Source organism: Gorilla gorilla, chromosome 1 (assembly GCF_029281585.2).
Source record: "Gorilla gorilla gorilla isolate KB3781 chromosome 1, NHGRI_mGorGor1-v2.1_pri, whole genome shotgun sequence".
NCBI classification, from domain to species: Eukaryota; Metazoa; Chordata; class Mammalia; order Primates; family Hominidae; genus Gorilla; species Gorilla gorilla.
In genome coordinates this window covers 185,168,463-185,193,306 of record NC_073224.2, presented here as the reverse complement: position 1 = coordinate 185,193,306, position 24,844 = coordinate 185,168,463, and the positions used below count along the sequence as shown (strand labels likewise).

The 24,844-nt window shown below is 51.7% G+C and overlaps 1 protein-coding gene across 2 annotated transcripts; it reads right to left on the bottom strand.

The window, feature by feature from the left end:
- Positions 1–231: 231 nt before the first annotated feature.
- On the bottom strand, positions 232–24,632 carry TTC22 (tetratricopeptide repeat domain 22). Of its 2 annotated transcripts, XM_004025853.5 has the most exons (7): positions 22,407–24,632; positions 8,525–8,580; positions 8,194–8,309; positions 7,440–7,558; positions 6,466–6,627; positions 2,807–2,959; positions 232–2,308 (listed from the first exon to the last, which is right to left on the bottom strand). In XM_004025853.5, exons 1-7 carry the CDS (start codon positions 22,971–22,973, stop codon positions 1,772–1,774), a joined length of 1,710 nt encoding a protein of 569 aa, XP_004025902.3. In that variant the 5' UTR covers positions 22,974–24,632; the 3' UTR covers positions 232–1,771. The 2 variants fall into 2 exon arrangements, with proteins under 2 accessions (XP_004025902.3, XP_004025903.3); XM_004025854.5 differs by lacking the exons at positions 232–2,308; positions 2,807–2,959 and adding an exon at positions 5,070–6,127.
- Between the last annotated feature and the right edge of the window lie 212 nt (positions 24,633–24,844).

Sequence of the window (24,844 nt, the reverse complement as noted above, 5' to 3'; positions counted from 1 at the left end):
TGCTGCAATGGTGGTGAGAGGAGAAGGAGGGTGAGAGAGAATGTCACCATTCAAAGTGGTGAACCATGGTGACCCATGAGGTAGAATTCAGGAGCCTTAGGGTGGCCTCCCTGCCATATTTCACAGGTACCCGGAATGCCACCGTTAGCATTGAAGCATTGTCCAAGTGGATATCAGAGTGACTCGTGTAACAAGTGACACACAAACCTTTAACATATAAACACTGAATACTTTAGTGTTGATCAGTTTATTAGTATTTTTCCAAACCTGAAGAATGGTGAAAGTTTGTGGTACAGTGTGGGGAAAACAGTAAGTGTGGCTTTGGGCAAGCCACTTCCCTTCTATGGCTCTCAGTTTTCCCATTTGCACAATGAGGGGGTTGGAGTGTGTGGTCTCTAAGGCACTGAATTTCAGTCTGTTCTCCATCCATCAGTGGATATGTGAGATGCAATGCAGGGGTGCTGGCCTGTCCCTGGTAATGAGTGAGGATATGAGCAAAGCAGTGAGTACAGCCTGGAATTCCAGCTACTCATGAGGCTGAGGTACGAGAATCACTTGAACTTGGGAGGCTGAGGTTTCAGTGAGCTGAGATCTGGCCACTGCACTCCAGCCTGGGCGACAGAGTGAGACTCTGTCTCAAAAAAAGGATTCTACGACTATGATTCCAAGAGTGTAAAATTCCAAGATGTTCTTTAAAATTAGTAGAATGGTCAAGACTGGGGGCAGGGCCGGGTGCAGTGGCTCACACCTGTAATCCTAGCACTTTGGGAGGCTGAGGCGGGTGGATCAGTTGAGGTCAGGAGTTAGAGACCATCCTGACCAACATGGTGAAACCCTGTCTCTACTAAAAATACAAAATTAGCCAGGCCTGATGGTGCACGCCTGTAATCCCAGCTACTTGGAAGGCTGAGGCGGGAAGATCGCTTGAATCCAGGAGATGGAGGTTGCAGTGGGCCAAGATCGTGCCATTGCACTCCAGCATGGGCAACAAGAGCGAAACTCTCTCTCAAAAAAAAAAAAAAAAAAAAAAAAAAAAGATGGGGGCAGGTGGCACCTCCTAATGGGTGGGGCCCTTAGTTTCCCCCAAGAAGAGGGAAATCAAGTGAAGGTTCTATTGATGAGCTCTATTTCAGAGCATTTGGGAGGCCTTTTGGACCAAGCTGACCAAGAAAGAGGCCTACTAGAAAAGTAGCAGAGAGGCAGGAATGAGCCCTGAGCACGAGGCTTAGGCTAGGGCCCTGTCCCGTAACTCACTCGAGGTGCCACCTTGCCCTCTGCTTTAGCCAGGGCTTTTCTGGCTGCAGGAGCTGAGACCACACTTCAGTCAACTAAAGTAAACGGGGCTTTCTCATAAGGATAGAGTGTGGCCTACGGGAGTCCAAAGACAGGCACTCAGGCCTGAAGGATTGAGCGCCCGGACTAGAAAACTGCCACACTGAGGTAGCTGTCTTCTGTTTCTCTCAGAAGCCTCACAACCATCTTATTTTACCTGTATGTCTAGAAAATTCTGTCCCTTAATTGGCAGCTTCCCAGTGTTTTCTCACCTCTGCTCCCAGCCTCTTCTGCTCTCGGGAATCAGGCCTTCCAGTCTGGGTGGGCATTTCAAACCGCCTGGGTGTCGCAACATCCCCATTCACAATTCCCGACCAAGAATCGAACTGGCTCCGCTCCCAGGTCAGCCTAAGGCAGGGAGTCCATCCGCACCTGGTCCCATCAGCTGGGCGGGGCCTGGGCGGGGTCCCAGGGAGCCTTCGGCCTGGGCACCTGAGCCCTAGAATGAGACAGCCCGGCGGTCCCGCGGCGCGCTGGCGCCCTCGCCCTCGCGCTCCATGGTCTCGAAGAGCAGCCGCACCAGCGCCGGCCGTCCCTGGGCCACCAGGGCCCGGGCCAGCCCCAACACCTCGTCCGTGTGCCCGCGCCACACGCGCTGCAGCTCCTGGCGCAGGCGCGCCGCGGGGTACTTGTCCTGGGCGCGGCGCAGCCAGGCGTCGACCTCGCGGCCCAGCTCCCCGTCGCTCAGCTGTGCCTGGCTCCACTGCGCCAGCAGCGCCTCGAGCAGGCAGCGGAAGCCGTCGGTGTGGCTGGAGCCCGCGTCGTCCAGCTCCACTGCGCGCTTGAAGCAGGCGGCCGCGTTGGCGTCCTCGCCCTTGATACGCAGGCACTTGCCGCGCAGCAGCTGCAGCTCGGGCAGCGTGGCACCCAGCTCCGACTCGCCCGCCTTGGCCAGGAACACCAGCGCCTGGTTCAGCGCCGCCTCGTCCACCGCCAGCAGCTCCTGCACCGCGTCCACGCCCATATAGTAGTAGACCTGGGGTGGGGGACGCGGGGTGAGCCCTTCACCGCAGGCGCGGCTCCACGCTCATTCCCACCCTCTCTCCATCGACAATTATTAATCACACGTTTTATTCCTGCTCCTCTAGAAAAGGAGTACCCCGATTCCAGTTCCAGCCCCTTCACACCTAGCCATATAACCTTGAGTGAGTCAATCTCTGGATCTCGGTTTTCTTGTACCTAAAATTATGATATTGCCACTTCTTGGTAAACATTCGCTGAACACAGATAGAGAATAGGTATCTTCTAGATAAAGAATAATGCCCACACTTCCTGAGTGCTTAGGAAGAGCCAGGCCTTATTCTAAATACTGTACACACGTCTTATTCAGTCCTCACCACGGCTGGAGGAGATGGGTACTGTTATCAGGGAGTGAAACTTTTTCCTCTGCATCTTGGCCTAGCCCTTGGTCTAGCCTGGCAAGGAGTAAACAGATTCTTGCTCAGCTATTGGCTAAGCCAAGAGACTGCCTTACCTGGCCGATGTCCAGGTACGCCTTGAAGCCTGGGCACACCCTGACCACTTCCTCGAGGTCAGCCTTGGCACAGGCCAGGTGGTTCCTGTCAGGCATGCCCCCGAGACCCATCTTGGCCCGCTCGAGGTCATGCAGGTAGGCTCTGATGTGGATCTGCCAACAGAGAGCCAGCTTAGGAAAGATGATCCAGGCAAGGGCCTCTGCCTTCCTCTCTGCTCTAAATGAACCCAGTCTTTTTTTCAACAGCAACCAGGGAGGTTATGTGTTGCAGTAGAAAGACCCTGAGGCCAGGACCCAGGAGTCCTAGGTCCTAGCCTTGGACCAACTTGGGTTAGCCATACCCTCTTTCTGGTCCTTAGTTTCCCTGTCTGTGCAATGAGTGAGTAGGATGAAGTAAGAGTCCCTTACTCATTCAGCAGATATGTATTGAGTGCCCACCATGTGCCAGTTCCTATGCTGGGTACAGGAGGTACCGTGGTAACAAGATAGATGCGGTCCCTGCTCTGGCAGAACTTAACATTCCAGTAGGGGAGGCAGTCAATAGTAAACAGTTCTATTTCAAGTGGTAAGTGCTATGACAAAATAAATATGGCAATGGGATAGAGGTGATTGGGGAGGATTATTTTGGGTAGGATGGCAGCACCGATTTTGTGAGAGTCTATGTCAACAAGCAGTTCGGGAAGAATGGCAGGTGGCCCCAACTGACAAGCATCACATTACAAATGATCTCAGACCCTTGCTTTCCTGAATTCCTCCATTTTCCCCACACTTAGAGCATTTACAAAGTTTGGAGGTTTAGGAGGGGTGGGTTTGGGTTGGGTAGAAGGAAGCGAGGGAAAAGGGGTTATTGTTGTTGAAGGTATTAATGCTTTATAGTCATCAGAAGGGATTTGCTTATAAGACAGCATCATGGAGGCAGGGGGAGATGAATCTCTGGCTTTCGGGTCAGTTGGACTAGGGTTTGAATTCCAGTCCTTCCCTTAACCCCTAGCTATTAGCCATGTCATCTGGAGGGAGTTCCACAACTCTATGAACCTGAACCTCATTTCTATATCTGAAAACTTAGTACATGAATATCTTCCTTGGGGAATTACCATGATGTCTGAAAGAACATATTCTAGTCAGGAGCTAGCATATGGTAGGTGCTCAGTTCATTCATTCATTCAGCAAATATTCATTAAGAGCCTCCTCTGTGCCAGACACTGTTCCAGGCACTGAGAATACAGTAGACAACAAAACCACAAAAATCCCTGCCATTAAGTAGCTTATATGTTTTGGGGGAGAGAGAAAATAAACATGATAAATATGTAAATAGTGTGTAAGGGAGTGATTAGTGCTAAGAAGAAAACTAAACTAGGAAAGGAAAACATAAAATGTTGGCGGAGGCTGGGTGTGGTGGCTCACACCTATAATCCTAGCACTTTGGGAAGCTGCAGCTGGAGGATTGCTTGAGCCCAAGAATTTGAAACCAGCCTGGGCAACATAGGCAGAACCCTGTATCTACAACAAATAATTTTTAAAAAATTAGCTGGGCGGGTGTTGTGGTGCACACCTGTGGTCCCAGCTACTTGGGAGGCTGAGGTGGGAGGATCACTTGATCCCAGGAGTTCAAGGCTGCAGTGGGCCGTGATCATGCCACTCCACTCCAGCCTGGGTGACAGAGTGAGACCTTATCTCTAAAAGAATTTTAAAAATAAATTAATTAACAAATTAAATGTTGGCATGGCTTTGATATTTTCAATTAGATGGCCACTAGAAGACCTGTAGGAAGTGTGGGAGGAAGCCAATCAGATATCTGGGAGAAGAGCATTCCAGGCAGAGGCCCAGGCCAGTAGGGTTGGAAGACTGAGAGAGGCATGAGCAGAGGGAGGTGGGGTAGAGAGGTCATGAGGCCAGGGCCACGCTTATGGGCCGCAGCATGGACTGAGGCTTTTACACAGATAATGTGAGTTCCCTCCTCCTCCCATCTCTTCTCCACCATCCTGTGCTCCTCTAGTCATCTGAGTAGTAAGTGTGACCTTTGGCACCACAGAGAGGCCAGGATCATAAGACACCAGACGGTGATGGAGGGAGGAGAGTAAAGTTGGAGTTTCTGATTATTGAATGCAGTTCCTTGGGGAAGTTCCCTGCCTCCCTGGTTCTATGTGGCCTCATTTGTAGGATGGCACATGTCCGGCCTCTCTCAGAGGATTCTTGTGAGCATTAAATCAGACCATGAACTTGCAAGTGCTTGATGAAATGCAGAATTTTATAGAAATATTTTATTATTTACTATTATGGTTAATGTCATTATTATCTAGAATAATAACCACATCCACGACAGTGAAGGAATTTCACTCCTGCCTCGTACCTGCTGGCAAAGTAATTAAGCCACTGAGACCAAGACTGGGAGTAGATTTGCCACTAGGTCATGTGGATAGTAGTGGAGAAGATGAGGGGATGGGAGGACTCTTCGGCTTGCAGTGAAGTAAACTGGGAGCTCCAAGTCGGCTTCCTCAAGCACATGGGCTCTGTGTGGGCTCTGGGAGGCAGGTCTGGGACCAGTGCGGGAAGCTAGCAGGAGGCAGAACTCACCTAAGTGTGTAACTTGCAGAGCTGAATGACTATGCAGTGGACTGCATCAAGAGACAGTGAGATAATTCAAAAATATGCCTAATATTAAATTAGTAGCAGTCAGTCTCTTATGAAATCTTACTGTGTGCTTGATGCTGAGTTTTACATACAAAATCTAATGTAATTCTCATAACAACTCCAGTCTACAGATAAAGAAATTGAGGCTCAGAATCTGGGCAAGAGTATTTTGCCAAAGGTTCCGTAGCACGTGGTGTTGTGGGATTTGAACCAAGGCTGTCTGTGTTCAGAGCCAAAGCTCTGATCCACTATATTAAATGACCTCTACTGGCTTTCAGAAAAGCACCCCCTATGTCCAAGGCACTGTGCTTTAGATGCTACCTCACTGTGTCTGTTGACAACATTTTAAGGAAAGTGTTGTTATTTATATCTTACAGATTTGGGAACTGAAGTTTGTGAGGGTAAGTGGCTTGCTGCAAGTTCCACAAGGCGGAGAAGCCAGATTTCAACTCTGGTCAGTCTGATTCCACCCGTGCCAATCCAGAAGAGGCTGGGGGCTCACTGACCAGGAATTGTAGAAGGGATTCCTGCAGTGAGTGGAGGCTCCTGCATTCTTTCACTCAAAAACCTTACAGGGCTGGGTGTAGTGGCTCACACCTGGAATTCCAGCACTTTGGGAGGTCGAGGTGGGAGGACTGCTTGAGCCCAGGAGTTTGAGACGAATCTGGGCAACATAATGAGACCTCGTCTCTACAAAACAAAACAAAAATTAGCCGGGTGTGGTGGTGTGCACCTGTAGTCCCAGCTATTTGGGAAGCTGAGGCGGGAGGATTGCTTGAGCTTAGGAGGTCTAGGCTGCAGTGAGCCATGGTGGCACCACCATACTCCAGTTGGGTGACAGAGCGAGACACTGTCTCAAAACAAACAAAAAACTTTATAGAACCCAACTGTGTTTTTTGATGGCGCCTAAGCTCCCTTCCACCATGAGGACTCCCTGACCCTTGGGCCCTGGCAACAGGGTCTTGGCCTCTGGCCCTTGTTCTCTGATTCCCAATGGCAGGGTGTGGTGGGGCAGGAAGTTGACCCACCTTGGCCCTTGTGCAGTACGCCTGCCAGTTGAGCTCTGGATCTCGCAGGACATCCAGGGCCATGTTGCAGGTTCCAATGGCCATATCCTGCTTTCCCAGGAAGTAGAAGATTTTTGCCAGGCGATTCAGGATGGGAGGTTGGTTCTTGGCAATCTCAATGGCCTAGGTAAGGGAGGAGTGCAAAAACAAACCACTTGCTTGGTCATTAGCCAGAGCTGGCTAAACAGTGCTGAACCACAGGAACCCCATCTTTGGATACAGCCGTATCAACACGATGCCCTTTACCCATATCCACCCTTATCCACCTGCCAGTAAGTTGTCATATCACGAAGCCCCAACACCTTGGGGCACAACCTATTGGCACTCAACTCCTGAGAGCCTGGCCCATGACCACATCACCGGTCACATCCAGTAAAGCCTTCCAGAGCCCAGTCAGACCCCTCCTTCCCAGTGTATGCTCTCCCATCTTCCTAGGGCAGGTGAGAGGAAGGGCCAGAGGCAACCCCCATCCCCCAACCTTACAAAGTACAGGGTTTCTACCTGGGTAATAACACTTATGCCCACTATTGTCATTGACTGCTTCCTGTTGTAAGTGACTTGCCTTAGGGTCACACAGCCTATGGGCAGGGCTGGCAAGGAGACACCAGCTAAACCCATCTTTCTACTATGCCACTGGGGGTGGAGAGGTAGGGAACTCCTGGCAGAGGGAATACTGTGAATGAAGGCCTCAAGGGAAAAAGTCTAAGGGTCTATTTCAAGGCTGGAGAAATGGGCTGGGGCCAGACTGGGTATGGGGAGGGTCTCTTTTGTTTTGAATGAAGAGAGGATGGAGAGCAAGGTCTGGGGTAAGTGTACTTCCTGGGTGGGCCACGCGGTGGGGGTTGATACCCAGAGAAGCCTGGGTTCTGGGTGGAGAGGCTGGGGTGCCAGGCTCCTTCTCAGTTTAGAGGGTGGGTGTGGCTGGGGGCACGTACCTTGCCGAAGCAGTCTAGAGGGTCGGTCCCTGAGTACCCGCAGTCATGGACGCCCATGGGGGTGGTGGAGAAGGTGTCCTTCCGCTCCAGCAGCATCCCGAGGTAGCACCAAGCCAGGGCTGGGGGTGAAGGGTGGGAGAGGGTCTCTAGGAAGCAGCAGGGTGGAGAGAGGGAAGGGGCCATCCCCATCCTAGGTGTCACCCATGAAGACAAAGCAAGGGATAGTAGAGTGAGATCACTGAGGGCAACCCAGGGACAGAGAGAAGCAAAGGTGGAGAGAGGGGCCATGTGAGGGGTTAGTGAACCCAATTTAGTGCTTATTCTGTGCTCAATGTGTCATCGGGGGACCTCATTTCAGGTACGTAGGTCTCTTCTGACTTCAGCTCTCACCAGCTCTGGTGGTTCTAGTCCCTGCTCTTGCTGTCTGGCCCTGCAAAAAAATGACTCGACTCCTCTCCAACAGAGGCTTCAATCTTCTGACCATAAGTAGGTGGAAATAGGGGAAACTACCTCTCACCCTCCAGGTCATGAGCTGCAGACGGGCAAGCCTGCAGTCGCAGTGACTTGTAGTTGGCATGTTCACTTGGGCAAAGTATGTGGGCTCCTTGAGGTGCACAGATGAGTGTAGGGGACAGAGCGAAGGAGGAAGAAACAGGAGCCAAGAAGGGGAGGTAATGCCAGAGGTGGACGCAATGCCAGCGGGCTGTTGGCAGGGGGCAGAGGCTGCTGTCCCACCCATCCCCCGGGTCCCCACCTTGGTGGCGGGGGTCCTCGGACTTTAGCACTTGCCGGAGTAGGGCCAGCGTGCGGTTGAAGGCAGGCAGTCTCTTCTGCTCCTCACTGCCCAGCTCCAGGAAGATGCCATCTAGCCTGTGGCCGAGAAGGAGATGTGGTTGGGTGGCACCCCTCCCGGCTGTCCTGTGTGCTGCCAGCCCTGCCCAGGCCCGTGGTGGTGGGGGGTGGCGGTTTGGGGAGCCCTTTCCAGTAGGAAGGGCCCAGCCACCTCTGCCCTTACCCTGCTGGCTGGGTGCCAGGCCACACCTCTCCCTCCTCCATCCCGTACCCCCACCACCCTCTTGCCTGACCTGATGTAGAGTGTTGCCATGGTGAAATACCAGCCCCTTTTCTCCTCCATCGGGATCTAGGGAAACAGAGAACAGCCCACACTGCCATTACTGAGGTACTCTGGCCATTGTTCATAAACTCCCACACTCACTGAACCCCAAGAGGCAGCAGGCACAGTGGGAAGGGCTTTGACCTTAAACACCTTTGATTACAGTCCTGGTTCTGCCCCTGACTGGCTGGGTGGCCTTGGGCAAGTCACTTCACTTCTCTGACTACAGAGACTTTGTGAGGGCCCCCAGTGAGGTGCCTATCCTAGAGCAGGTATGGCGAGCATTTCCTCCCCCCCGCCACAGGCCCCCCAACCCCAGGGCGCACACCCCACTGCCCACCTTCTCCTCCACGCCCACCTGCCTCCCCATTTGGTGCCATCCCTGCAGTCTTCACTTTCCTGAGAAAGCCCCTTTGGGCATGTTAAGTGAGCCCAGCTCAGCTGAAGCCCAAGAACCCCCCTGAACTGTTTTGCCATTATTATTCTTGCCAACCTTGCTGTGCGACTTGGGCACCAGATAAAATATTTATGCTGTTATTTATGGGAGTAGCTGCTCCAGCTTCGGGAAGGAATTTTAATGAAAACCAATAAAACCCCCAGTGCATATCAGCAGCTCTCCCTCAGGCTCCAGCCCCTCCCTCCACATTCACCTCCCGTCCCTGATCTGGAGGCTTCACTCTGTACTCGCCACCCCCACTGTGGCCTCCTCAGCTGTGGGGGAGGGGGACCCGTCATCTCTCTACCCCCGTCCCCAGCAGCTGGGGTGAATGCATTTGTTAGCACCTATGGCATAAGGCCCTGTGCTGGGTGCTCTGGGAATGTGGCACTGAATGGGACCTGCACCCTGACCCAAACGCACTCACAACCTGGCAGGGGAAGCAGATCCAGGCTTCAGTAATAGGATGCCACTCAGTGCCTGCATGTGCCAGGATCCTGACACCCATTTTCTCCATCTCACAACAAACCTATCAAGTAGCTGTTATCCACATTTTATAGAGGAACATAGTGAAGCTCAGAGAGATAAAGTGACTTGCCTGAGGTCACACAGCTTTTGAGGGTCAGAGCTGGGATCTGGTCCCCGTTTGTCAGCCTCCAAAGCCCATGCTTGCTTCCCCACACTGGGTTGCCAATAGCTGTGGTATGAAGCCAGGCCTGATAGAGGCCATGAGAGTGGTACAGAGGAAGTGTGGGGGATGGGCAGGCCACTCCCAGCTGGGGAATGTGGGCTTAAGGAGGGTCTTGGGTCATATTGGCACTTCAAAGGGTGGGCTCCAGATGGAGGGCTCCCGTGAGCAGAGGCCTGGAGACGTTGGGGATGGGCAGCTGATGGGTGTGCAGCACACAGTGTGTGAATGGGGATCTGGGGGAGCCAATGCTAGCAGGTTAGGTGTGGCTGCTCCGGGGACACCTTGGATGAATTTGAAGGGAGGGGTCCTTGTGAGTCAGATCCCACCAACTGGTGTGACCACCCATCAGGACAGGGTCTGGAACCCAGGTCCCAGTCAGACCACCCAAAAGGGGCCCCACTAATTGCATTTCTCAGTCAGTATTCCCTGAGTATCTTCTCTGTGTGGCTCTCAGCTGGGCAACAAGGACAGGAGAGAAAAGGCAGGTCCCACATTTAGGGGCTCTAGGTCCTGCAAGAAAACCAGACCCAAAGACACAATAGAGTAGAAGGAACATGGGGGCAATGGGAGCCCAAGGAGGTATCCTATACAATCCAGGAACATCCCCATGGCTTTCCAGAGGAGGAAGTACTAGGGCAGGGTCTTCAAGGACAAGTAGGAATCACCCAGGTGGATACGGTGAGAAAAGGCAATGTAGGAGGATGGGACATCAAGTGCAAAAGCTCAGAGAAGAGCGAGCAAGGCGTGCTGGGGTCTGCATGCAGCTGGAGGGCTGGAACCCTGATGGTAAGGAGTGGAGGGAAGAGCCAGCAGGCGCATAATCAGGAGGGGCCCCTGAGTGCCAGGGTCAGGACTTGGAGCTCATCTGCAAGGTAGTGGGGAGCTATAGAAGGAGATAGAGCTGGAGGGTTGGGCGCAGTAGCTTATGCCTGTGCTCCCAGCACTTTGGGAAGGTGAGGCAGGAGAATCTCTGAAGCCCAGCAGCAGTCCAAGACCAGCCTGTGCAACATAATGAGACCCTGTCTACTCAAAAATCAAAATCAAAATAGCCAGGCACAGTGGTGCAAGTCCATAGTCACAGCTGCTCTAAAGCCTGAGATGGGAGAATTGATTGAGCCCAGGAGTTTAAGGCTGCAGTGAACTATGATATCACCACTGCCCTCCAGCCAGGGCAACAAAGTGAGACCGTGTTTCTTAAAAAAAAAAAGAGGCTAGAGCTCAGGAATGCCAAGATCCGACTAATGTGTGCTTTTACATTTGTATCACCTTGAAAGGTAATCCTGTTACTTACGTGGGAATATGTATATTGGGACTTTATCTGGGAATAGGACTGTCTGGAGGGGAGAAGGGATGGCCTCAAGGCTTAAAGGGCATCCCTGAGAAGTGGGGAACACTTCCCAAAGCAAAAGGCAGGGATAGGACTCTGGATACCCTTATCTGCTTTACTTACACTGGACCTGGGAAGGAAGAAGGAGACTGGGATTTATGGAGCGCCTAGTGTGGGCCAAACTGGCATGATGTGTCAAAGCCTGACCATGTAAAGGATCAGGGGCACATGGGGTGCCTCAGGCTTCCTGGCTCCTGCTGCTGCTTCTTCTTTCTTCTTTCTTCTTCTTCCTTCTTCTCCTTCTTCTTCTTTTTCCTTCTTCTTCCTTCTTCTTCTCCGTCCTCCTCCTCCTCCTTCTTCTTCTTCCTCTTTTTTTGAGATGGAGTCTTGCTCTGTCACCTAGGCTGGAGTGCAGTGACGTGATCTCAGCTTACTGCAACATCTGCCTCCTGAGTTCGAGCTATTCTGCCTCAGCCTCCCGAGTAGCTGGGATTACAGGTGTCTGCCACCACACCCGACTAGTTTTTGTATTTTTAGTAGAGATGGGGTTTTGCTATGTTGGCCAGGCTGGTCTTGAATTCCTGATCTCAAGTGATCTGCCCACCTTGGCCTCCCAAAGTGCTGGGATTACAGGTGTGAGCCACCGCGTCCAGCCCCCTGGCTGCTTCTATGTGAGCGATCCCATGACCTCTGGTCCCTCACCTGCTTTGAGGTTGGCTCAACTGAGTTATGGTGGGGAGAAAGAGAACCCACTCTGCCTTCCTTGCTCCTGGCAAGGGAGCCTAGCATCCAGCAAGAACAGGTGTAGTAGACTTGAGGGGTGGGAAAGCGAAGAGCTGAGGCTCGTGTGCCTGGCAGGCCTGGCCATATGAGATGGGCGACCTTGGGGGATAAGTTACCCCTGGCAGGTTATGTTCTTATCTGCAAAGGAGGATAATCATATGGGCCTCTCAGGAGTTGTGAGGGCAGTGCCTGGCCCAGAATAGATGTCTGTTCCCTTTCTCCTGGTCTGGGTAGAGCTGAGTAGGGTTAGCGTTCCCTAGGAGGTTACTTTGTCCGCTGTGGCGTGTTTCAGTGCCCGATGAGGCAACGTGGTCTTTGGCCCTGGAATCTGGAGCCATCCTGTGGCACCCTGCTGTCCTCTCCCCACTATGCTCCCAGGACCTCAGGACCTCCAGTCCCCTGTTGGGTCCCAGGCACCTTTCTTGCCTCCACAGGTCCCCAGTGTTGGAGACTAATGTGTTGTCCTCAGGGCTCTCCCAGCCACTCTCTTGTTTGGTATTCAAGTGGCAAGAAGTTAAATTATGTGTCCAAACCGCAGTACATAATAGAGCTGGGGCTTAGATTCATGCCTCCATGATCCTATTCCCAAGCCTTGTCCACAACACTCAGTTATCCTGATCATTCTCCTTACTAGATATCCGAGGACACCGAGACAAGAGAGGCGAAGTGGCTTACCTAAGGTTCCACACTAGTTAGCATCAGAGCTTACAGTCCAGTGGTTTCACCACCACTCTGCGCACCGTTGACTATTACTGATTAATTCAAGAGCCTGGTTAAGGTTTTCACTAAGCAAGCAATACCACCACCTGGTGGCAGTATGCCTGAATTGCAGGGGCAACTCCTAAGCGTCAACTCTCCTCCCCTTCAACTTGATGACTAAAATTGATTTTCAAAAAAGTAGCTAATTGGGTGACATCTGTGTGACAAATCCCTAAAGTAGTCCCTCATCAGATCCCGCTTGAGAGCAACATTTGCAGGAGGGCTTGTGGGGTTGCAGATGGGGTCAGTGGAAATGGAACAGAATTAATGGGATACACAGATCTAGTCAGAAGCCTCTTTGTGCCTGGGCTTTATTCCTCTATCCCTGTGGTGAAGCTGGTGTTGGCTGTTCACTCTGTGGTGCAATTCTAGCTCCAAAATAGACTGTCTCTCTCTTTTTTTTAGACGGAGTTTCGCTCGTTGCCCAGACTGGAGTGCAATGGCGCGATCTTGGCTCAACGCAACCTCCGCCTCCGGGTTTAAGCAATTCTCCTGCCTCAGCCTCCCGAGTAGCTGGGATTACAGGCATGTGCCACCATGTGCAGTTAATTTTGTATTTTTAGTAGAGATGGGGTTTCTCCATGTTGGTCAGGCCAGTCTCGAACTTCCGACCTCGGGTGATCTGCCCGCCTCGGCTTCCCAAACTACTGGGATTACAGGCTTGAGCCACTGAGTTTGGCTCTGGACTGTCTCTTTAAAAATCCTTCTGGTTGTAACTGAAGCAGTAACTGAAGCAGCCGCTGAAGCTGTTACCAGGGGCAACCTGGCAAGCCATAGTGCATTAAATTAAATTAAACAGGCTTGTGACTGCCCCCTCCCCTGCTGGAGAAGGGAGGGGGTATTCCCCCTCTATCCTGGAGAATAAAGTTGCTGTGAAACCTCTTACGGCTGCAAGGAATTCAGTTACAGAGTTTACGACTCCCAGAGGCAAGATGTTTGGAGGCAGCCTGGGAGGAGGCTCACAGGACTTCTGCCAGAAGAGGAGTATTTACAGTGAACCTGCCTGGGGTGGGTGGCCTCCGGTCAGGACACCCCCACCTTTCTCTCATTCGATCCTTATCACAATCCCGTGGGCTGGGGATTCCGTGCTCTATGAGAGAGGCTGGCCAGTGTGTGAGTCCAGGTTTATGCTAGAGGAGCTTACATTAGGCTGCTGTTCTGTGGCAGATTCATGGGAGGGAACTAGGCGAGGCCCATGTTGACCCTAAAATGAAATCTGTAGACCCTGGTACGAGCTGAAGGTGAGAATGAGAGAGAGACCTCAGGTGAGGTGTTCTCAGCACACCTCCCAGCTCTTCTGAGGCCCTTGCTATTACTTTCCTCATATTAGGGATGGGGAAACTGAGGCTGGCAGAAGCAGAGGCTTGCCTACTTAACCTGGTACTTCAGGCCAGGTCTCTCTGACTTCAGTGCTCTTCCCACAAGATCTAGCTGCAAGGAGCTAGTGTTTGTACAGTGTTTACCATTTACAAAGGGCTTTCACACAGATTCCATGTGATCCTCAGAACAGCCTCATGGAATGTAAATGGAGTATCATTACCCTCTTTGTACAGATGGGAAGACTGAGGCAAGATGCTATCTTCACAGTCACATGTCCAGTGTAACAGTCTCGACTGAAACCTGGAGATAATGCTCTTTTGCTATACTAATAATAGCAACTTTTGAACACTTACTATGCACCAGGCACTTCATTTACATGCGTTACCCCATTAGACTTTCTCAAGGGTTACCTATGGGGTAGGGATTGTTATTCTCCCAAGTTTACAGATGAGGCAACTGTGGCACAGAGTGGTTAGGGCATGCACCCAGAGTGACACAGCTAGCAGGTAGTAGGGCTGAGAACTCTGCGAGTTAGCTGCAGAGTCTTTGCCTCCAACTACCCTAGACAAGCGGTTTTCAAAGTGTGGCCCCCAGACCAGCAAGATCAGCAGCAGCACCTGGGAATTTGATAGAAATGCAAATTCTTGACCCACTGAATCTAAAACTCTGGGGTGGGAGCCCAGCAACCTGTGTTTTAACAGGCCCCCTACTGCATGCTGAAGTTTGAGAACCATTGCACGAGGCTCTCACTGTACTACCCTAAGGTGGAGCAAAAATGGGCTAGAAGATTTGTCTCTTTTTTAGTGAATAAAAGGATCAGAAATTGTGATCCTCAGGGAAGCCTGAAGATCAAAGCTCCTGTGGGCTGGGTGAGTAAGCAAAAAAGGTTAGTGACCTGACAGAAACTGCAGGAAATGGTAGGATTAGGATAAGCCATTACCAGAGTAGGTATGTCTTAACTCAGGTGGGGTACAAGGTTGGATCTCAGCATCCCATTTACTTCAAAAGATGGCCCCAAAAGAAGGAAATGTTGGGAAGCTTGGCTATTTTAAGTTATTCCAATAGAAGATCTTTCACTACACCAATGACTTACAATATATATGCAATTGAATACGCTATACAGACACCTTGCTGGTTCTTAAGGAAAATATTTGCCTTGTATTTTGAACTTTGCCCCTGATGACAGGCTGTCCTCTAGATTCAGAGTCAGTTCCTGAAAGCTAATTTTCTTTCTGGGGAGGAGGAATGACAAACAGGAAAAAGAATGAACATTTCTCCAGTGTCACTGGGCTCCTCAGTGCATCATGGCACTGGGTTCTCACAGCAGCCTCAGAAGGTATAATGCATCTTCCTCCTTTTACAGATCAGGAAACAGAGACTACAGAAAAAGCCACCGGCCCAGCCCCATAGCCCAGGGCAGAAGTGACGGGATTCAAGTTCAGATCTGCCTCCCTCCAATGCGCCTGTTGTTTCCACCTTATCATGCTGACTCTGTGAAGGCTGACACTGCAGAAATAAAAGTCACAAGGTGGCAGGCCTGTGGATATGTCCTTCCTGCACAACTGGAATGTCCTCTGTGATGACACAGAGCAGCCTTTCTGCTCCTGCATACCAAGCCCCGCCCCACCTGGCCCCAGCCTGCCACCTGTGGGCCATGTACAAGACAGGCCCTAGGGAAGGGGGTTGCTCTTCCCCACACCCAGCTGCGGGTGGTGATGCTCTTGTGCTCCTGCCTTGTCAGGTGTGGGGAGGAAACAGAAGATGAGATTGGAATCCCACCCCTGCCTCTCACTCCTCTAGGGGTCCTGGAGAGCCCACTGGCGTGGCTCAGCTTCTACATCTGCAAACAGGGGTGACCCCACGTGGCCTGCCTGCATCATACGCATGTTGGCTGAGGTGGTACGCGCACAGGTGGAGGGAATTTGGGACTTGGGTGTTAGGCCATGGAAACAAATATTTGGCCTTGTCTTGGGCTCCCCGGACAGTTCCCTGCAGATTTTAAGCTTTGAGCAGCTCCCTGCTGCCACCTCCTTTCTGGTCCTAGGTCTGTCATGCAAACACAGGCCTTGTGAGTCAGCTTTGCTCTGTGCTGGGTCCCAGACTTGCTGGCCTGTGTTGAGCCACTTCTCTGTTTCATTGTCCCTAGTGAGAGGGCCATTCCCTGTCTGGTCCAGCGTCCAAATCCAACTCTAGCACCGGTAGTAGCTGAGTGGGTCTGCAGAAGTCTCTTACCCTCTGCAGTAACAACAGTGATGCCTGAATTTTCTCAGCTCCTCCCATGGGTCTGTGTTGTGCTGCACTGGCGCATACATCATCTTTTCTCCTGTAAAAGAGGTGGTTGGGCCGGATGATGCTAAAATCAGCTTTCTCTCTGGGCTTCTGTATCTGTGAGGAGGAGGGTACCCAGCTCTCAAACTTTCCAGCTAAGTGGGGAGAGAAGCCAGTAGCAAACTTAGAGGGCACTGATATGCAAAGGTGAGCACCCCAAGACCACATAAGGCTGGAGCCAGACCCTTAGGAAAGCTGTCTCTCCTCCTGGGTTTTGATGTCCCATAGACCTGAGTTCAGTTCCTGTCAGCCACACGTGCCCTTGGGCAAGACACAACGCCTCTCTGCGCCTTAGTTTGCTGTCTATAGAATGGGGTTAATGGATCTGCCAGCATTTCTGTGATGATCAAATGAGATAATCGATGAAAAGCACTTGTGTGCACAGTGCCTGGGATATCATCCAGCTTCATCTACCTCCTCTTGTAGCTGAACCAAATCAAACTACTCAGAATTGTGGAGTCGTGTGTGTGTGCGTGTGTGTGTGTGTGTGTGTCTGTGCGTGTGCACACGTGTGGACATGCATGCATGCATACCAGGGATCCTGGGCTTGCTGACCTATGACACTCTCTTGGGCCTTCCTGCCAGGTCCCCACCCCGCTGGGCGCAGTGATGGATTGGAATGCCCACACCTTTGTTTGTGAGGCTGGCCACCTCCCTCCCCAGCCGCCTCAGCTGGCTGGTGAAGTATGGACAGCCCTGTGTGCACTGGGCCTACCTGGGCAAGTCCCTTCCCCTCCCTGAGTCTGTTATGCCCGGGGTGCAAGGGGGAATCACAATACCTGGCGGTGTGTCTGTGAGGTTTGAATAAAAATTAAATGCGCGAAGGCAGGTAAGATCCTGAGCTCAGTGCCCGGTGCACAGACACCATTGCGGGTGTGGTTCCTGTCATTACTCAGGGCCTGCCCTGGTGTGTATGTGACTGCATGTGTGTGTGTTAAAGCACCAGTGTTTTGGGAAAAGGGGAAGAAAATAACATAACTGAGTTGGCTTGGGACAGGGATTTTTTTTTAATCTTAGATAATAAATAGGGATTTTATTTTAAAAAATAGGGATTTTTAAATTTTATTTTAAAAAATAGGGATTTTAAAGGCAAAATCCAGTTATTCGACTAAATTAAACAATGGTTGCAAACTCCTCTTGGGTGTTCAGCTCTACATCAGACATTGAGGAAGGTGGATGGGGAAGAGAGAGAAAAGCCCAAGACAGAGTGCCCACACTCTAGGGGCAAGAAAGAAACCATGTGGGGGTAAGCCAGAGGTTGGGAAGGCTCTATTGAAGAGCAGTGGTGAAGTGCTGTGGGCCAGGGCAGGCAGGGAGAAGCCCCAGGCAGGACCTCATGTGCCCCTGCCTGGTGCTTTTCATGTTTTCTCAATCCTCACAGGAATCATGTGAGGTTCATGTTAGAATCCCATTTTACAGAGGAGGAAACTGAGGCTCAGAGGAATAAAGACTTGCCTGTAGCCAGCTAGTGATGGAGGCAGAATTCTCACCTGGTCTAACTCCAAAGCTTATGCTCTTAATAGCTACTTAATCTAGAGATTTGCTACCAAGGGTCCATCTGTGAGTGTATATGTGTGTAAGAGATGGCGTGTGTATACACATGTGTGTATATTTAGAGGGTTGATGGGAGGAGGAGGGGAGTGATCAAAGCGATCTGCCTCCTCATATTTTTTGTAATTTAAGAAAGAGAAATGTGGCTGGGTGCGGTGGCTCAGCACTTTGGGAGGCCAAGGCAGGCGGATCACCTGAGCTCAGGAGTTCAAGACCAGCCTGGCCAACATGGTGAAACCCAGTCTCTATAAAAATACAAAAATTAGCCAGGCACGATGACAGGTGCCTGTAATCCCAGCTACTTGGGAGGCTGAGCTGAGAGAATTGCTTGAACCCGGGAGGCAGAGGTTGCAGTGAGGCGAGATCGTGCCATTGCACTCTAGACTCAGTCTCAAAGAAAGAAAGAAAGAAAGAAAGAAATTGTAGGGAATGAAGAGCAAAGAAAGGAAGTCACAGAGACACACCCCCTCCCATACAAACAGTGATTATGTTTGGATTATGGGCTGAATGATTAACTTTTATAATGTTTTCTTTTATAATTTATTATTATTGTTATTATTTTGTAGTTTAGGTTAGCAGATGAGCAGCTGTTCACGGTTCTTCAGCAGCTCTTTGTCCTTTGAGCTCCAGAGGCTCTTCCCCACCTGGGAGAGTCCCAGCCCCACAAGGATGGAAAATCTCTCACTGCAGGGGGTCCCTCCTCCTCCTCCTTTCCTGGCCTGACTCTGACTTCACCTTCTACCTCATCCTCCCCAGTCTCTGGACACATGGCAACCCACCCACCTCCTCTCTCTCCATACTCCTCTACCTTAGATTTCCAGGAGTATGCCTGCGAGGGGTCTCCCCTCACCATCCTGCTCGCCATCTGCATTATACCCCATTTCTCTGAACTCTCCAGAAAGAGCAAAGGCTGTGCAGTCAACCAGGGTGGCATGGATTTAACTGCCATTTACTAGCTCTGTGACCCTGGGCAAGCCTCATTCCTTGCCCCAGTTCAGCTGGCACTCAAGCCCCCGTGCTCTGCAGGCCCCACCATGGGGCCTTTGCATGTACCATGCCCCTGCTGGGTGTGTCCCCCCTCGTTCCTGCCTGGGAACTCCTGCTGAAGGGGAGTGTTCCCTCTCTGACTCAGTCACTCCCACTTTATCCACAGGGCCCGGACTTTCCAGGTCACTGTTGATATCAACCTTTGGTCCCCATATCCCCAGAGTGTACTTTCATTGTCAGCCCCTGGGGCCCTGTTTTTGGTTCAGAAAGTGTGACCTCTGGGTGTACAGTACTTAGAGATGATTGCCAATGACACAGGCTTGTGATGAATGCCTGTGTCCTCAGCCAGTGGTAGACACATCTCTGATTTGTCCCTTTGGCCCCCATTCCCAGAAGAGGGGCTCAGGTAAGCATAGTTAATGAAGAAGCAAATGTTTGCTTCTCCTTTTGTTCAAGGGCTTCTTAGAGGCAGGGACTTCTTAAAAACAGAGCCTGACACATAGTAGGTGTTCAATAAATGTTAAAATGCTCAGTAAATGCCTCTCAGACATGCCCAGAATTTTCCAGTTTATGGGCATTTTTACTCTCATCATTTGTGGCATAATCCCAATAAACCTGGAGCTGATCAATGTTTATGAAGCAGAAACTCAGGCAAGTCACAAGAGATGACAAGTGACTTGTCCACAGCCACACAGCAAAATAATAACAGAACTAGGTGCTCAGAACCAAACCTCTGACTCTAAAAGTGATGCAACCATCATTATTGTCATCCTGCCTGCAACTATGTCTTGAGCACCTACTCTGCCAGGTGCTTTAGAAGCATGATGTCATCTAATCCTCAGATGATAAATAGGGTCTCCAAATCCCAAACTCTCTCTGGAGGTTTGTGTAGGGGGCTGACCACAGCTGCTCTGTGCAGAACTGTGGAGCAGCTGCTGGGCCATGCCCCAGGACACAGCACAGGGTTGGCAGCCACACCCCCATGAAGCAATCGGCTCCCTCCCTGGAGTGCTGGGCACCCTGCTTAGCACTCTCTCATCTGGATGTTCACTCACTGGGGAATCCCCACTGTGGCTGTGTTCCCAGAGAGAGAAGAGCCAGCCTCTGTTTGATAGCTACCCCTGAATCACTGCTTTCCTGCTCACCTCCTCCAGGAAGCCTTCCCCCAGTGAATGGCCTCCTAAGAGCAGGAAAGTGCCTCAGAGACCATGTAGCCCCTGCTTCCTGCACCCCTTTCACAGACGAAGAAACCACAGCCCGGGGAGAAGAAGGCCCCACTGTGGGTAGTGTTGCAGCTAAGACAAGAACCTAGGCCTCCTGGCTCCTAGCCCAGGGCTTTTCAGGCCCCTCTCTGCTGCCATGACCACACTCAACACATCAATGTTGGTTGTGCCTTCCACTGAAGGTAGCCTGGCATTCAGGGCCACAGGCTCAGGACTGAAACAAGAGACCTGGGTTCTTGTTGACCTCATGCAATCAATGGTCATGTCTACACCCAGCTTAGGAGCAGAGGAAGCTTTCCCAGCCGGGGAGAGGGAGGGGTCATCTGTGACCCTGCTCATCCCTGTGCAGGCTCTTTCTAGGTGCTTTACAAATATTAACTGTTAATTATGACATCAACCAAGTGAGGGATGTCCCTGTTTTACAGATGACAAAGCCTATGACATATGTAACATTACTATCTCCATCTTACAGGGAGGGAAAAGGAGCTTGGTGGTGCTAAGCACTGATTTGAAGTGAGTGAGCGCGGGGGAGCTGGAATTTGGATCCAGACCATCTAACCCAGGGTCAGCTCTCTTAACCCCTACCCTGCATGCTGTCCTTAAGTCAGGTCCATGCCCCCCAACCTGTACTTTCTGAGGTCTTGACTCTCACATCTTCTCTTACTGAAGCCATGAACATTCATGGAAAAGGCACTGAGGGGAGTGTGTGGAGCCTTTGTGAAGGGAGCTGTGCTACCCATGTGTGAAGGCTTGTTATTTACATATCACAAATCTAAAACATTATAAAACATCATTGTTATCAGCTCAACCCTGTCTGTGCTGTGCCTTCATGGAACCCCTCTGAACCGTGGTTTCCTCTTCTGTAAACGAGAATAATGCTCTACCACATCATTTGTCTGTCATTCAGTGCCCAGTGTGGCAGGCTGCCCCCGAGATAGCCCCAGTGATCCCCACTTCCAGGTATTCATGTCCTTGTGTAATCTTCCCCTTTGAGTGTGGGCTGAACCTATGACTTCCTTCTGATGAGCAGAAAATAGCAAAAGTGGTGAAATGTCCATGTGGCAAGGAAAAGAGGGAAGCCATTTGCAAGAGCCAGTGAGGAACTGAATCCTGCCAACAGCATGTGAGTGAGCTTGGAAGCAGATACCCCCTAGTCAGGCAAGCCTTCAGATGAGACCACGGCCCAGAGGCACTGAGTGAAGCCATCCTGGATTCCTGACTCACAAAAACTGGGTCATAATATATACTTATTATTTTAAGCTGCTAAATTTTGGGGGTATTTGTTATGCAGCAGTAGATAATATACCTAGTATTTGTCTATTGAATGCTAGGCCCTATGCTGCACATATATCCATTCATTTATTGGATACATTTATCGAGTGCCACTGTGTGCCAGGTGCTGTGCCAGTGTGTATTGGGTTTACAGTGGTAAATCAGACAGACATTGTCCTCACTCTCAGAGACCTCACGGTTGAGCTGGAGGCTTGGAAACAGACAGTGTGAGCAGTGCTATGGGAGCCCAGAGGAGGCACCTGACCCAGCCTGAGGAGTTAGTGGAGCCTTCCTAGAGGAAGGGATGTCTGAGATCAACCTGAGACTGAAGAGAACCTTCCAGGCAAAGGTGGAGCTGAAGGGAACCCCAGGAAGAGGCTGAGAAAGGGACAAGGTGAGCTGTAAGGAGATCTGGCCCATGGAGGAACAAGGGGGAAGTAGAGTGTGGCAAAAGCCTGGCTTGGAAGGGGGAATATGGCAGAGGAAGGACAGAGAGGTAGATCATGGAGGACGTCAAATACCCACCAAAGAGCCTAGGACTTATCTGCTAGGCAGTGGGGACATGGCCAGCAAGATGGAGCACCACCACACTGGCAGCAGATGGGAAGATGAGGCAGAAGGATCAAGCTGGAGAGCAGGACCCCAAGGATGGGTGACAGCAGCTACACTGGTGCAGGCAGGAAGGTATGGAGGCTGGGCTGGCAGAGGAAGGCTGGAGAAGTGTGGAGAGACCTCAGAGATAACAGGAGATTGAGGGGACAAGATTTGGGGACCGAATGGATGGGGATGGAGGTGAGGGGGAGAGAAGAGGTGGGAATGTGCCCAAGTTTCTGGCAGGATGCCTGACTGTGCCTTTTACTTAGGTGGGTGTGCACAGGCGCAAGAACAGGCACTTGCTGGGAGGAGCAAGGTAAGAAGTATGAATTGTCCAGGTTGGGCTTGTGCTGTTTCCAAAAGAGAGGCTTGGGCAGGCAGTCCCACTAGGAAGCGGTTCCACTCCCAGGAGAGAGCTACAGGCCTGGCTGGGGCAGGCGGGGGATGCACATTGGAAAGGCATTTGGGAGGCCAAAAGACCATGGTTGAGGGAGAGTCAGGGGTAGCGGGGCATCTCTGCAGACAGAAGGGACCATGGTCACAGTCCTCCCAGCGGGAGGTAGGGAGACAGGGGTCACGTACCTGCTGCCCGTAGCCTAGCGCCTTGTCGTAGAGCGCGATGCCTGCCGCCAGCCCCCGCGCACGCTCCTCTGGGCTGGCGCAGCCCACGTCGAAGCCGTGCGCGTAGCCCTGCTCGGCCAGGCAGCGAGCGGCGCGGAGCTGGGGGTCCCCGGCGGCCTCGGGCTCCTCTGCCAGGCCCATGAGGTCGGCCAGCCGTGCGGCGCACGCCTCCTCCTCTTCTTCCTGGCCCAGCCGCCCGTACACGTGTGCCAGATTGGCCCAGGCGTTGAGGTTTCCCGGGTGCTGGTGGGCCACCTCGAGGAAGCACTCGCGGGCCTCGTCCAGCTCCTCCAGGTAGAATGCGAAAGCGCCCAGGAGGTGACGCACAGCGGGGCGCTGCGGGGCGGCCGCCAGCTGGAGCTCCTGCCGCAGACCCTCCCGCTGCAGCTTCAGGTCCCGGGCGCGCTGTGGGGCCGGCGAGCGCGGCTCGAAGTTCAACTGCATCTCCAGGTGAAAGTGGCCCGGGAGGTAGTCCAGGTCGTCGATGAGGGCGTCTAGATCGTCGGCCACAGCCTCCAGCTCCGCCATGACTGCTCCCTCTGCTCCCCTGGCCTCACCCTTGTCCCTGAGGCTGTGGAGGGCAGTGGATGGGGGCGTTCCCCGAGCGACCTCCGTGCGGGAGGCGAGGGGCAGCCGGCAGAGGTCCCGGGCGCTGCGGCCTCTCGGTCTCAGGGCGCCTCCCGCAGGTGGGTGGGCCCGAGGAGTGCCCTGTAGGTGTTTCCGCTTTCGCTGCTCAGCGGCTTCTAGACGCTGACATTGCACAACCAGGTGTGCCAGAAAAACAGGCACATTGTCAAATACGGGGCGCGCAAACCTCGGTGCAAGGCAAAAGGCGTGTTTTTACTCTGCTAAGCAGAGGAGGAAACTGAGGCTTAGAGGAGGAAGAGAACTTGCCCAGGTCACAGAACTGGGGCGTACCCACGTAGGTAGACCTGGAACCCCAGTCTGCTGAAGGCCGGGCCCTTCCTCCAGGGGCGCTGCTCCGCCCTGTCTGCTTGAGCTGAGTCAGGACTGGCCGTTCTAGCTGCGGCAGCCACCCTTACTCCTGCCGCTGTCCCATCCTCTCTGCAGGTCCTCAGTGCTTTTCCTCTGAATGGAGCCTGCCACCTCCCTCCTCTCTTTTTTGGCCATTATTTATGAGGCTTCCTTCCTGGGATTTCTCTGCGCCCTCTCTGCTCAGCAGTGAGCTCCTGTGCGAAGACTATGGGCTGCATGTGCTGGTTCTAATCCTGCTTCTCCAACCCTAATAAAGTATGACCTGCCACACTTTCATCACCTGTGACATGAGGATGACAATCCTTCCGCATTTATCAGGTAAGCCTGATAAATGGCCACTCTGGATAAATGTCAGCTCCCACTCCTCCAGCTTGGTTCCCATCCCATCTTGCGCTTCACCTGTGGTCCCAGTTTTCTTGCTTTGGCAAGTGTTCCTCCCAGGTCTAGAGTGGTCCCCTAACCTCTAGCCTGGAGGCTGGGTGGCAGTGCTCCCTGCTGCAGGGGCCAGTTCCTCCCGCTCTTCTTTCCACCTGGGCCTGGCTCCTGCCATCCCTGTTGTTTCATCTTGACAGACAGATGAAATATATATCTAGATGAAATCTAGATAGAGTATCTATGAAGATATAGATGTAAATATTTATATTTCATATAGATGAAATATCTATGTATTTCAAGATGAAGCAACACAGACCAGCATTTCAAAAGAGGAAATAAAGCCAATTAGTAAACTTGAAAAAATATTTGACATTAGCAAAAAAAAAAATAGTTAAATTAAAACAACATCTTGGTGCCATGTTTCACCTGTCAATTTTTAAATATAAAATTAATTTTAATAATTTTTAATTGAAAATTTTGCTATAAATTGCTGGTGATCCTGTGATAAAACTCGTTCTCTCACCTGCTTGAGAGTATCAGGGGTGGACTCACAGAGGGTTTGGCTTTGAAAAAAAAATTGCGGGACAGGAGCGGTGGCTCACACCTGTAATCCCAGCACGCTGGGAGGTCGAGGTGGGCGGATCACCTGAGGTCGGGAATTTGAGACCAGCTTGACCAACATGGAGAAACCCTATCTCTACTAAAAATACAAAATTTGCTGGGCATGGTGGCGTATGCCTGTAATCCCAGCTACTTGAGAGGCTGAGGCAGGAGAATCGCTTGAACCCGGGAGGCGGAGGTTGCAGTGAGCCGAGATCGTGCCACCGCACTCCAGCCTGGGCAACAAGAGCAAAAAACTCCGTCTCAAAGAAAAAAAAATTGCAACAACATATACTTAACAAAAAATTTACAGTGTTAACCATTTTCAAGTGTACAGTTCAGTGGCATTAAGTGCATGAATGCTCCCCTGGCCTCATCCTTGTCCCTGAGGGCACTGCTGTACCACTGTTCCCACCTTCCATCTCCAC